This window comes from Phascolarctos cinereus, unplaced genomic scaffold (assembly GCF_003287225.1).
Source record: "Phascolarctos cinereus isolate Bilbo 61053 unplaced genomic scaffold, phaCin_HiC Scaffold_9;HRSCAF=440, whole genome shotgun sequence".
NCBI classification, from domain to species: domain Eukaryota; kingdom Metazoa; phylum Chordata; class Mammalia; order Diprotodontia; family Phascolarctidae; genus Phascolarctos; species Phascolarctos cinereus.
Window position 1 is genome coordinate 85042986 of NW_027556402.1, and position 13731 is coordinate 85056716.

The 13731-nt window shown below is 36.0% G+C and overlaps 1 protein-coding gene across 5 annotated transcripts in view; it reads right to left on the reverse strand.

Annotated features, from left to right (window-relative positions):
* Positions 1-13731, reverse strand: part of CLCN3 (chloride voltage-gated channel 3) — a 114700-nt gene that overhangs the window by 5003 nt on the left and 95966 nt on the right. For all 5 annotated transcript variants that reach the window (XM_020997872.2, XM_020997870.2, XM_020997871.2 and 2 more), the window contains 3 exons: positions 11294-11480; positions 7676-8074; positions 4285-4501 (listed from right to left, as the gene is read on the reverse strand). In XM_020997872.2, coding sequence (XP_020853531.1) covers positions 4285-4501; positions 7676-8074; positions 11294-11480 — 803 coding nt within the window. The remainder of the gene's footprint in view (positions 1-4284; positions 4502-7675; positions 8075-11293; positions 11481-13731) is intronic.

Consider the following 13731-nt stretch of genomic DNA (forward strand, 5'->3'; position numbering starts at 1 on the left):
CTCAGGTCTCACGCTGCCTAAGCCCAGTGGGCTGCTTTTGAGAATTAGATTGTCTTAACTGGACATTATCTTCTTCCAATCCATTATCTTGTATTTTGTCTCATAGCTCATCACTACATGTAATTATTTTCCAGCCAAATGAAAAATAAATGCCCCTTCCCCTAAAGTCTTATGTTAAAATCCTAGAATTTTTATAGTGTCAAACTGAAAGTTCATTCCTAAATATTGTTCCTTTCTCTGTTAAAATAACAACTGAAATTAAAACATTAAGCAAAGCTAATGAAATTATTTTAACATATATGGATGTAACAAATATCTAATTGCTTGTATCAACAAATAAAACAAAAATAAAATTGTTTTGTACTTTAGTGTTAACCACAGTCCTTTAGTATATGTACTTAAAAACAAAAATCTTGATTATATGCTTTCTTGCTTATTCTGTAAATCAAATATGTGCCTCAGTCTTATGTCTGATTACTTCTGTTCTCAAATACCTAGCAAAAACTTAGGGGAACTGGCTATTCAACCTCTGGAGTAACATGTACTGTTAAAAGTCAATAAAAGAGGGGCAGCTAGGTAGCTCACTGGATAGAGCACCAGCCCTGAAGTCAGGAGGTCCTGAGTTCAACTCCGGCCTCAGACACATAACACTTACTAGCTGAATGACTCTGGGCAAGTCACTTAACCCCAACTGCCTTTAAAAAAAAAGCCAATGAAAGAGTAGCATTACTAGAAAAATAAGTTCACAAAACAAGCATAATGTGTATTTTCCTCATTTGTTTGTGAAGGTAGTCCCAGACCAGAGACATGAAAATGTAGAGGAAAAAAATCTCTCTTTCAAATCAGTTCTGATTTATTAATTTTACAGAATGACAGGGAAAAAACTGAAATACTAAGTACATTTAAGTATAAAGAATGTATGTCTTTTTTTTATTTGAAAACAGTAAAAAACAGAAATATCAAAAGAAAATGACCCAGTAACTGTTACTATTAAAAATAAATGATAGATATCATTAGACAAGGTTTGTGAATCTTTAGTGTATTCTCTGAAGGTGCTAAGAGTGAAACTTTCCTTAATTTTCTGAAGTATCTTAGGCAAATTTCAAATGGGATCTTAGGCAGAAAAACATTTGTAACTGTTCTTTCAATTTTGAAAGTTACATTTTCCCCCAATGATGTAACTATAATAGTCTAGTTCTGAGTGCTTTAGCTGAAGTACTATTATAATTTTCCAACTCTGAGAATCTGGTATGGACTATGAAAACACTCACAAATACTGAGAATCTCACTGTGGAAAAGCACTGAATTTCTGCCTAGACTTTGTGATTGTGATTCATTAATTTATTTAACCTTTCCGTTTCTATCTTAAGTTGAAGATAAAACATGCTTGCTCCATTAACAGCTTGACACAACCCACAGAGAGATAGAATGAATTAGGAAAAACCTATAAATTTAAAAGGTTTGATTAGTTAGCCTCTGAGGTCCCAAGGTCCCTTCCAGCCCTAGGTATTTGATCCTATGATAGATAAAAGTGAATGGCCCCAAATTGATCACTTGCACACACCTGTGGGTATCAGGGCATTGCATTTTCTCAAAGGGCAAAAATAGGCAAAGTGCAGTGAAAGCCATTTACATAACTGGTGCACATATACATGCCAATATATACATACATATGTGCATATATATGTCTTAGAAAAGGTTTCTTACAGGGTTATTTAGTTTAAAAGCCTCAGTTTTGGTTTTTTTTTTACCCTTTGATTTTATATAATGCAACCAATTTTCCTAATAGAGAAATTATCAGCAAACTGAAACATGAAAATTAAATGAGGTAGTCCTTAATCATGGTCAATACATTATATACTTATTATCTATAAGCGAAAAGAGATGTCATGCCAAGCAAATACTTATAGGAATAAATTACTGATCACAATATAACCTCAAATACTAACTTCTACACTGAATCTGCAGCTTTGTGAAACGTTTTCCACAGCTGGTATGTTTGTTCTTTAAGAAAATTTTAACAGCAGAGTTAGATGTGCTAAAACATTATAAAAGTGTTTTGTTGCACATCTCTTTTCCAATCAGCATGTGTAATATTCAAAAATCCTAAATTCTAGGTTTTAACTAATTGTCTTTCCTCTCAGGGAAATTTCTTTCCAGTTTTACTAAGTAATGTTTTCACTGCTTTGCTCTGGCTACAAACACAATTGGCAGGGATAAGATAAAATTTAAATTTAATTCGGCACTGTTCTATCCAACCCAGGTTTTGTTGGTGCAAAAACATACAAAAGGAAATCAAGATGCATTCTGCAGCTCACCTTGGGTCTTTGTTCTTTTTAGGCTTTGACCTTTGACTGTGACTAAACACCCAATTTTCTGTTGCCAAATCTTTTCAGCAGAACATTTTTGGTAACTGTTCTTTTAATTCAAAGTAACATTTCTTCCCTAATCATAGCTTAGGAACTGTAATCCACTTTCTTTTTCCATCTGTAAATTCATTTTCTATGTGTCATCTTCCAAACACTATTCTCCAACTCCAAATACCTGGTATGTTATACCATGATATTTTATGGTTCCTAAGAAAGCACTACTTAGTGTCTCCAAGGGTTTTATATTTCAAACAACTCCTCACTGTTAGAGCAAAGAGAGGATTAGTGTTAGGGGAGGTAAGGAGCCACACAGACTGCAAAAGGGTATGCAATGAGGCAAATTTTAAACAGTATTTTAACATATCAGCATGTTTTAATGCCTTCAAATTTTGCTTAACGTAGCACAAATTTTTTTCCCTTATAAATCACATGGGTTATATTAAAGCAAAGTCCTAGTAACTATAATAAACAGGAGGATCCAATTTTCAAACTTTGCCTAAGGTATACAAATACCTTTCTTGGGTTCAGAGGTTAATTTGTACTTTAGTTTCTCCTCTAATCCCAGAAGCTATTTGTATTCTGGATGCTCTACCGACTTTCAGCATGTCTACTCAGAGTTACAATGCCCACACTTTCATCTGTCAACCAATCTCATTTGGGTGCTCCTTGAAATTATGCTCTATTAAGAATGTGAATCCAAGCTTTATATCTCATTGACTCACAGTAATCTTCCAGAGGCCCTAGATCCTCTCTACAGATATTAAACTATAAAACTAAGGTAGGTTTTGCATGCTGTTGAGATAAGTGACACTAACAGATTTCTAGGAGAGAAAAGACGAAGAAGGGAGAAGCAGTCCAGAAATACAATGATAATGTATAATGAAAAGAAAGGAAGGAGATGAGGACAAAGGAGATGCCCTGGTTCAGGAATATAATAGGGCAGTGGTGATGTGTGGAGACAAAGAGATTGTGGATAGCAAAGTATGCTGCCCGCCATTAAATGTTAGCTCCAATCTGCACAACCCCTGTGAGACTGCATCACTCCCTGGGTGTTTTGATGACTAGTTTGATAAATACTCAACCCTTAGGGAAATAAGTGGAAAGTAAAATTCTGTTGCTTATTAGTGGCTTTTATAAAAGATTTCCCAAGATAGTACAGGATGAAAGAAGACAGAGAAGGGAAGGTAAAATATTGGTTAAAATGAAATGTTTGGCTAATCCATGAATTTCACTCAGTCAACCTCCATCACTCAGGTTAAACAAAGTCAGCTGAAATAAAAACTCTCTAACAATTTTAATGAGATAAATATATCAAAAATGAGGAACGACAAAAGAAAATGAATTTGTTTTTCAGTGTTCTATATGGGCAATTTTAGGCCCACATGTCTCTTAACAACAGGTGTTCTAATCTGTGCTCAATTACTGCCAATAAATTTTCTTGTAGAAATGGAGAGTTACATAGTATCTTGCAAATTCCAGGGTATCACCGGGCCAGCTAGGTGGCACAGTGGATAGAACACCGGCTCTGGATTCAGGAGGACCTGAGTTCAAATCCAGCCTCAGACACATAACACTTAACTAGCTGTGTGACCCTGGGCAAGTCACTTAACCCCACTGCCTAGCTAAAAAATAAAAAAGAGTATCAAATTCTCTAGGGTATCTTTTGGAAACTGTCAATGTAATGACTTAATTGAAGATAACCAAGCATTAACTTTATGCTCTTTATATTCCCAGGTTAGCAGAAATTTGACTGCTTACCATTGAAATTCTAGCAAAAATAAGCTACAGCACACCCTATCTGAAATTCAGCAGAATGACCTTGTCCCGCCAAAGTGGCCTCCACAAAAGGACAGAGACCAAAGCCTTGTTGCTCCTGTTCTAGCCGATGTCTTGACTTTCTTGGTACCAGACTTACCCATTGTGTGTTACAAGGCACTGCCTCAGACCCAGCTTGCGGAAAATATCAACCACAATCTCCATGGGGGTGTGATCAGTTACGGTGAATGGGCTCATATCAAGAATGCTTCTTAATTTCAGTGGCCGAGGACTTTCTGCTGGAAGAGATGGGGTATGTTGGGCAAAACAAACCCGGGAGCTGCTAACAATACCTTCTTGCTTTTTTCTGGCACTTTCTGAAAAGACAGAGAAAGGCAAAAACACAAATGAATAACAGGCTTGTCATATAAGCAAACGGCACATTTAGGAATAAGTAGAAAATTCATAAGTTTTTCTTATTTCTTTTTTTTTCTTTTCTTTTGGAGACAATTCGGCTTAAATGACTTGCTCAGGGTCACACAGCAAGTATCTGAAGCCAGATTTGAACTCAGGTCCTCCTGACTCCAGGATCAGTACTCTAGCCACTGTTCTACCTAGCTGCCCCATTTTTTTTAAACTTTTTTTTTTAAGTTTTTCATACCTTTGTATGTTTCTTGACTAACAAAGAAACCAAGTTCAGAAACTGGCTAAACTTTTGATGGATGAAGATGGTATGCCTACTTACTAATTTTTTTATAAGCAAGTTTCACAGCACCATTTTTGGTGAATTTTTAAAGTTGGATATGAAAAATATTATACCTCAAACAGGGAATAGAACCTGTGCTTTCACTGGTATAGGAAACTCCTAAGTGAAGACTCCCTCTCAAGGTAGGTTGACATCATCTCTGCAGCACACAGTCTGAGGCATGAAGTGATTTGCCTCACAAAGCCAATACGTGTCAGAGTTGAGACTTAAACCCAGGTCTTCCTGGCTTTAAGACAAATTCTCTATACACTGCTTCATACTGCTCCTCTTTGTAACATCTTATTCAACACATTTAGATACACTTTCAGGGAAAAATACAAGCTTGAAGCAGATATTTGGGGGGGGTTATACACAAAGAGGGGGAAAAGTATCAGTCATATTCTTAAAAGAGGTGAGAGGTAATATAGTGATTATCATTTTAGTAATACAGTGTTATCGAAAACAATTTTTTAAAGAAACAAGTTCACGGACCCCAGATTAAGAGAATTGCTTTGTCCAGGGTCACAGAATCATTGAGAGGAAAAACTTCAACTCTTCCTGACTCAACTGGTCCTCTTATGTACTATGCCATACTAACTGTCATGGGAAGAATATTTGTCTTTTTTTTTTAAGTATCTCTCATTTTCCAGTTGTCCTATGCTCCATGGAAACCTCTCTTGTAATGAAAAAGTTCATCTGAAGAAAACAAACACACAATTATCATGTCTGACCGCTTTTCCACCTCATCAACAGCCCTCTGTCAGTTAAGACTGGTTAATGAACTGATTTTAATTCTGGAGTCTTTTTGTGCTGCTTTCCTTTAAATTACTGTGGTCATTATGTATACTGTTCCCCTTATTCTGTTTACTTTTCTCTACAACAGTTCGTGTATGTCATCCAAAGTTCCTTTGAATTCTTTTTTCTTACAGCACAACAGTATTCCATTTACATTTATTGAACACACTTTTTTTCAAAAACCCCCAACAGATACACAATCACTTCATTTCCAGTTTCTTACAGTCATTAAAGTGCTGCTATAAATATTTTGGTATAAGTATTTTCCCTCTGCTTTTGACATCTTTGGGGTAAATGCCTAGCAGTTCATATCCTCTGGGTCAAAGGGTATGAAAAATTAGTTTCTTTTTTACTATTGGTCAAAATTGTTTTCTAGAATGGGTAGACCAACAACTAGCCGTTCTAACATCAGTTATTTTTGTCTTTTATGATCTTTGCCAATTTGCTGGGGATGAGGCAGAACCTGAGAGTTGTTTTAATTTTTATTTTCTCTTATTATTAATAACTTGGAATATTTTTAATATGATCATTGATCACCTGTATTTCATTTTCTAAAAACAGCTACTCATGTTCTTTGACCTTCACCAGAGACACTTGGTATGCATCCCTTCTACCCAAGCAACAGCATCTATTCTTATTTACAATTACACTAATTTATTACTATTTGTTAATTTATAGTTGCTCCTCTATAAAGATACAGGAGACCTTTGCCCCAAAAACCAAAGTAAATTTTCATTATACATAGAAAGACCAACTCCTCTCCACATTTAAGTAAACAGCCCATTATTAGATCCAGTCACCAAGTTCTATTTCTTAAACCATACTACAAGAAATGGTAGGCTTATCTTCTCTAAGATTACCTGGGGACAAAGAAACCAGAGCTATAACCTCAAGCAAAATCTTCCACTTCCCTTTCCCAAAGTCACAAAAGCTGGTTGCTGGAAAATGGTCTATCCTTAATAGTTTTTGCAAATCAAAGGATTTTATATCTACTTTTTCAGCCTTTCTTATATTAGGCTAATAAAACAGATCCTAAGCCAATTGCAGTAGAGAAAAAATGGAAGATTGACCTGTAGAGGGCACCCTTTTAGGGGAAAGGCAAAAACCCTTGAAATTGTATAGTTCATAATCCCTTAACAAAAAAGATTATTGGTTGCAGCCTTGACCTTTAAAAAACAAAAACAAATATGGATTAAGTTTTAGAGTACTATTTGGTAAATAACTAATACCTTAAGAGGACAGCAGTAGTATCAGTCTTATGGGAAGATAACCCTTTCTTTTAATATTATGTGACTATTCGCTTTATGACATCGATTTCTAAGAACTTAGTGAAGATAAAATAGAATACTGATTTATTTCAACCCAGTTTCTGATCAAAACAATCAGATTTTCCTCTTCTTGAACTATGTATTCAAGTCAATACATTAAACCTAAATCATAAGATTGATGGTAAAGCCCACTAAACTTGAAATTCAAGGGAATAAATAAAAGAACATTGAGTTTGGGTTATCTAACAATTTTATTAAAGAACAAAGGATCATCTAGTTACCTGAAGAAGAGCTACTGATTTAAATTATAGAGTACCATGAATAATTAATCGGCTTACTCAGTTTTACTGTTTCCTTTTACTAAAGGAAGTTTGTCTTCTATTTCTTTTGTTGTTGTTGTTGTTTGGTTTTTGGTTTTTTGGTTAGGCAATGGGGTTAAGTGACTTGCCCAGGGTCACACAGCTATGTGTCTCAGGCCATATTTGAACTCAGGTCCTCCTGAATTCAGGGTCAGTGCTCTATCCACTGCGCCACCTAGCTGCCCCATTCTATTTCTAATGACAGCTAATATTGATGGGAATGGGAAACTATATTTGGGAGAAATAAAACCTATGAAAGTATGAATTTTTCCTTAGAAGAAAAGATTTTAGAGTTCATCAATATGCCACTGGTTCAACAAGCATAATCTATTTCTTATTTAAATACAAACAAGAAAAAATTTTAAAATATTGAAAAATTATTACCTATTGCAATAGTCAAGTCTCTTCTGAGGGCAAATCCCACTAGTCTCTGAGATTCTTTTGACATTATGACAGGAAAACCATTATAGCTGGTCTCGTTGATCATATTTTCTATGTCATCCACTGTCATGTTATCTTGTGTCAAGACTGCTAGGGGTGGATCACTCCTTCTAGGTCTCATGACATCAGCAGCTAATGTTGTGTGGGTGAATTCTTCCTTTGCATCCAAGAAAGGATATCCATTCAACCGGATGTGTGCTTCATAAATGCCTTCCCTACCAAAGGCATCACCTACCCATTTACTGGTCATTACTGCAGCCATGAGGGGCACAATATATTCCAGGCCACCAGTAAGCTCAAAAACAATAACCACCAGAGACACAGTCATTCTTGTCACACCACCTGTAAAGATCAATACTAATCAGATAAGAATAGGATTCTTTAGTATGCTATTATTAGATTATTTTTATCAATACTAGGTAGCTAAGAATATATTTACAAATCAACTATTTATGATTAATAATAGGACCAAGTCACTGAAAAGAAACATAAAATTATGCTTCAGTGAATCAGAAAGATGAGGAATTAAAAACACACCCCTTACAGAATCATAACAATCACTATCAAAAATATTTCATAGCACTTTACCCCTTGTAAAATCACAAACGCCCCACTGAAATGATTTCATCTTTGAAGCTGCAATGGTTCCAATAAGGAATGCCATGTCACACTTGTGTTCTAGTGAAAACCTATTGTTTTTGTCAGGATTGGGAAACCACCAAAACTATTCCATTGCCAGTGACATACTAATCAAACCTGTTATGAAGGCTGAAACTGACCTATTAGACTTTTTGCTCTAACACTTAGTTTAGATATAGAAGAGAATTGTCCTGCCTTATTTATTGTCTCAGAGAATTTATCCATTCCAATGGTTTCAAATATTAACTCTACATAATTATTCCCAAATCTCCTGTCTCTAGTCTTGTCTAGTTGGAACTCTAATGATATACCCAGCTACCTACTGGACATATAAGACTTCAACAACCCACTATTAATATCAATATATTTAAATTAACTCTTTGTAAAATCATAGAACTTAGGCCCTAGAGAGACCCTAGAAATCACCTAACCGAAACTTCTCATTTTATAGAGGTGGAAAATGGTTCAGAGAGGCAAATCTCCTTTCCCAAGGTCACATGTGCAGAGTCACCCAACTTCCCTACTCCAAACTATGGTGTTCTTCCACTAAGCCACACACTTCTCTCCAAATCAGTTCCTCACTCCAACTTCCCTACATCTATAAAGAAGGCCTTATCTTTGACTCACCTTTTCCTTCATCATCCCTAAGCAATCAATAACTAGGTCTTGCTGATTTTTCAAAAAATTTCTTGCATCTACTCTACATCCTCCATTGCCATTGTATACAACCTAGTCCAGACCCTTGTCACAGTAACTATGGATTACTTCACCTCCTCAGGTTTTCCTCCTACCAATTTATCATACTACTGAGGGAAAAAAAAATACCTCAAACAAAAAACTTTCTACTTTCATGTCACTGTCACTGCCCTGCTCAAAAACCTATAGTAGCTCCCTAAAACCTACTACATCAAGTCTAAGCTCCTCTACCTGACTTTCAAAGTCTTCCACAATCTAGTCCACTCTACCCATCCTACCTAACTTCCTAATATGCCCCAATGCATACTATCCATTCTAGTGAGGCTGATTTCCTTACTATCCTCATTCTCTTCCCTGTGCCTTTGTTCCAGTTATTCTCTTCACTTGGAATTCTCTTCTTCTCTTAAGCAAATCCTACTCATACTTTATGGCCTATCTAAAAAATAACACCTGCTTCAAAACGCCTTCCCTAACTATTATAGCTCTTACTCATTTTCCTCTCATCTGAACTGTTACAGTACAGGATCACAGACAGTCATTACAGAGTTGGAAAGGAACCTCAAGGCAACCTACTCCAAGCCATACATGAATAAGAATTCCATCTCCCATATTATAACAGGTCCCTGCTTAAAGACTTCAAATATGCATGGCAAGGAAGGACTCACCACTTTCTGAAGTAGTCTCTCATGGACAACTGTTTAGGAATTAACAAATTTAACATGCCTTTCTACAACTTCAACCCTTTGTTCCACGTTCTGGCCAGTAGGACCAGGAAAAAGGAGTTTAATTACTGTTCCTCATGACAACTCATATTCTTCTTAAATCTTCTATTCTCATCCCCAATTATTTCAACCTATCCTCAAAGGTCACTAATCTATTTTTTTTTTTGCTTTTTTTTGGGGGGGGGTGAGGCAATTGGGGTTAAGTGACTTACCCAGGGTCACACAGCTAGTTAAGTGTCAAGTGTCTGAGGCCAGATTTGAACTCAGGCCCTCCTGACTCCAAGGCTGGAGCTCTATCCTCTGCGCCACCTAGCTGCCCCCAAAGGTCACTAATCTAGCTGCTCTCCTTTAGTTTAGTTTTCCTAAAATCTGATACCTAGAACTGAACACAATACTCCAAATGTAGCGTGATCAGTAAATAGTACAATATGGCTACCATTTCCTTGTTCTGGACACAATGCTTTTCTTAATGAAGTATTAGCTTCTGAGGCCAACATTACATGCTGTTGACTCATGGTAAGCTAAAGAAAAACTCTTAGATCTTTTGCTAGATAAAGTGCTATCTAGTCCTATCTCCCAAACTTGTGCTTATGAAGCTGATTTCTGGAATCCAAGTCTGAACCCAAATTTACATTTATCTCCATTAAATATCTTATTTGATTTGGTCTATCACTCTAGTCTCTCTAGACCTTTGGGATGATGATTGTAATTTCAGCCTGTGAGCTACCTACCATCCATTCATGTTACCTATAATTTTGATAAGCAGTCTTCTATGGCTCTTTGTTGCTGATAAAAACAATAAATACAGCCTTGAATATTAACATATTAAGTACTAAATATTGTGTCTTTATCACACATTTTAGTCCTGCATACACTGTTTATTGTTTTGCTTTGTTTACTACAATTTTCAATATTAATCTTTTCTTGACCCTAACCCCTTGATTCTAACCCTAACCCTAAATACACACTGGAACTGGGACCTTTTTGTATAACTCACAGCTCCTATCAGTGCCAACTACATAGCAGTAAATTCCTACTGACTAAAAAAAAGTGACTTATTCTTGCTTATGCTTGTAAATGACTATAAAAAGCTACACAGTATTTTACACAATTGTTAATTGTATGTTAATAAAATTCTGAAGAATTTTGTAAGTAAAACACTAAAAGTACCATCTATTACATATTAGAGAGAAACAAAATTAACATGTCTATATCACAAGACCCAGAACTAGAAATTGTCCAGTTTTAATCTAGTCTTTCCTGATAGCTCCTTTTTTTTGATAAAGAAAAAGGAATGCTAACTTCTTCTATTTTATACCTATGAAATAAGTTGTTGGAATACTGACAATTCTATATACTAGTAAACTTTTAAAATAAGAGGTAATCTAAATGCAGGTAAACATAATTGGTGCTATCTAATGCCAATTAATAGTACATTGCTTCATTTCAGTTAACACCTTTAAGATAAAAGGAAATGCATATGCTTTCTTTCATACATAGTTACCTAAACACGCAGCAGCGCCAACCATAGCGTAAAGGCCTGGAGTAATACAGTCAGCTCCGACTCCACACCACTCTTTAAAGATAAACCAATCATGATGATAGTAAGCTAGCTGCTCCACGGCAATTCCCACAATCCTTCCTGCTATGGCTCCAATTGCCATACTGGGAATGAACAAGCCAGAAGGAACCTGTAAATTAATAGCAACAGGACTAATGGTGAGATCCAAATTTAAAACTTTATGGTTTTTAAAATGTTTTAGGTATACAAATTTAAAATACCAATCCAACAAGCAACAATTAAGCACTTGTTAGGTGCAAGACCCTAGGCTGTGCTGGGGTTATAAAAACAAATGTAAAAATATCCCTTCCCTTAAGAAGTTGATAATCTCCTCCAGCCTTGCTTTAGTTATGTTCCATTGGTTCATTATTCCAGTGACAGCCCTGAAACATCTATTCTATGAATGTGTGTCTATTAGCTTGGCCTGTTTCCCTCATATTTTGTATACACATATAACAAAATTCTGTGGAGTCACCATCTTATGCTTATTTTTCTGTTTTGATCAGACATATAGTCAGTATGGGAGCTCCTGGTGAGGAACTTCCTCTCCCATGGCCAACTGGGACTTGCTCTGCATTGTCAATAAAGCCCAGGTCCCCAAGAGGGGAGATGACCTGCCCAGAGCCACACAGCAGTATGTGTTGGATTTAGCTCTCAAACCCATTCTTTTTGACTCTAGGGCAGCTCTCTATTCACTATGCTATGCTGCTTTGCTATTATTTTTCTTTGTCAAATAGCACAGCACCCCACGATGATGGTATTTAAAGTAGAATGAGCTTTAGAAAACATCTGGTCCAACATCTTCTAGATTAGAAAAATATAGTATATCCATTCTCCTATGACCCAGGACAGCTACAGCATGAGTATCCTTTATTCAGTGCCATCATTTCAAAGATTTCTTTTCTATTGCATTCAATGTAAGAATATTTCACTGTTGACTTCACCTCCCTCTGTCTCAAGTTTTTTCGGCTGTAAAATAGGAAGGAGAATAGCTGCCCTATCTACTTCACAAGGCTGTTTATGAGAATCAAGTGAAATAATGTACTCAAAGCACTATTTAAAGCATCAATGAAACTGATGCTATCTTTGGCTATGCACTGTATTGAGGGGAAGAGTGTGACATTCCTACTACACTGGACTCTGGTCAGATCACACCTGGAGTATAATATTTGGTTCTAAGCACCACATTTTTTAAAATAAAGATTTTTATTTTTATCTTCTGTTTTCTATTGCCTATATTTCTTCCTGTATTCTTTCTCCTGCTCCCTCCCAAGAAATTATCTTTTTATAACAAAGAATTTTTTTTAAAGAAAAAGAGGGGAAATTTTCAGCAAATTCAATCAACACAACAAAAATCTGACATTATATGCAATGTTCCATACCTGTGAATCTCCATTTCTGCCAAGTAGCAGAAAGAAGCATCTTCTCATATCTCTTTATAATTTCACACAATTCAATTTCATTTGAAATTGTTCATGTCTTTCCATGCCCTTTTGTTTTCATCAAGTTCATATTTTCTTTTGCCATAGTGATATTTCATTATATTCATGTACCATAAATTGTTTAACTATTCCCCAACAGATGGGTACCTACTTTATTCCTAGTTCTTCGCTACTACTATACGTACTGCTATAAATATTTTGGCATACATGAAGCTTTTCTATGTGTCAGTGACCTCCTTGAGGCATACATCCAACAGCAGAATCTCTGGGTCAGAGGATGGGGATTTTAATTATTTTCTTTGCATAATTCCAAGAAGCTTTCTAGAATGCTTGTACCAAATTCATAGCTCCACCAACAATGTTTTAGTGTGCCCATATTTACTCAATTTCTCCAGCGTGAACTATTTCCATTTTCTGTCATGTCTGTCAAAATGTTTCATAGCCAGTATTCAGGGTTATTTTGATTTACATTTCTTTAATAAATACTGGTTCACAGCCATCCTCCATGTGGCTACGTACAGTTCGCATTTCTTCATTTTGAGAACAGTCTGTCCTATCCTCTGACCACTTATCTACTGGAGAACAAAGATGCCACATTTCAAGAAGAACACTGATAAGCTGGAGCTCGTCCAGAAGCTGTCAAGTAGGATGGTGACTGATGGGACTCATTATCACATGGTACAGCAGAAAGAGCACTGGCTTAAAAAGTCAGAAGTTTTAGGCTCAAATCTTACCTCTGAGACCTTGAACAAGCCAGTTACCTCTCTTTGCCTCAGTTTTCTCATGTGTAAAATGAGTATGTTCGACTATAGGCCTATGAGTTCCCTTCCAATTTCAAATATATCAACATATGATCATATCATGAAGACCTAGTATAGGAACTGAGGCTATTTAGCCTGGAAAAGAACACACTCAGAAGAAAGACACTGTCTTCAACAT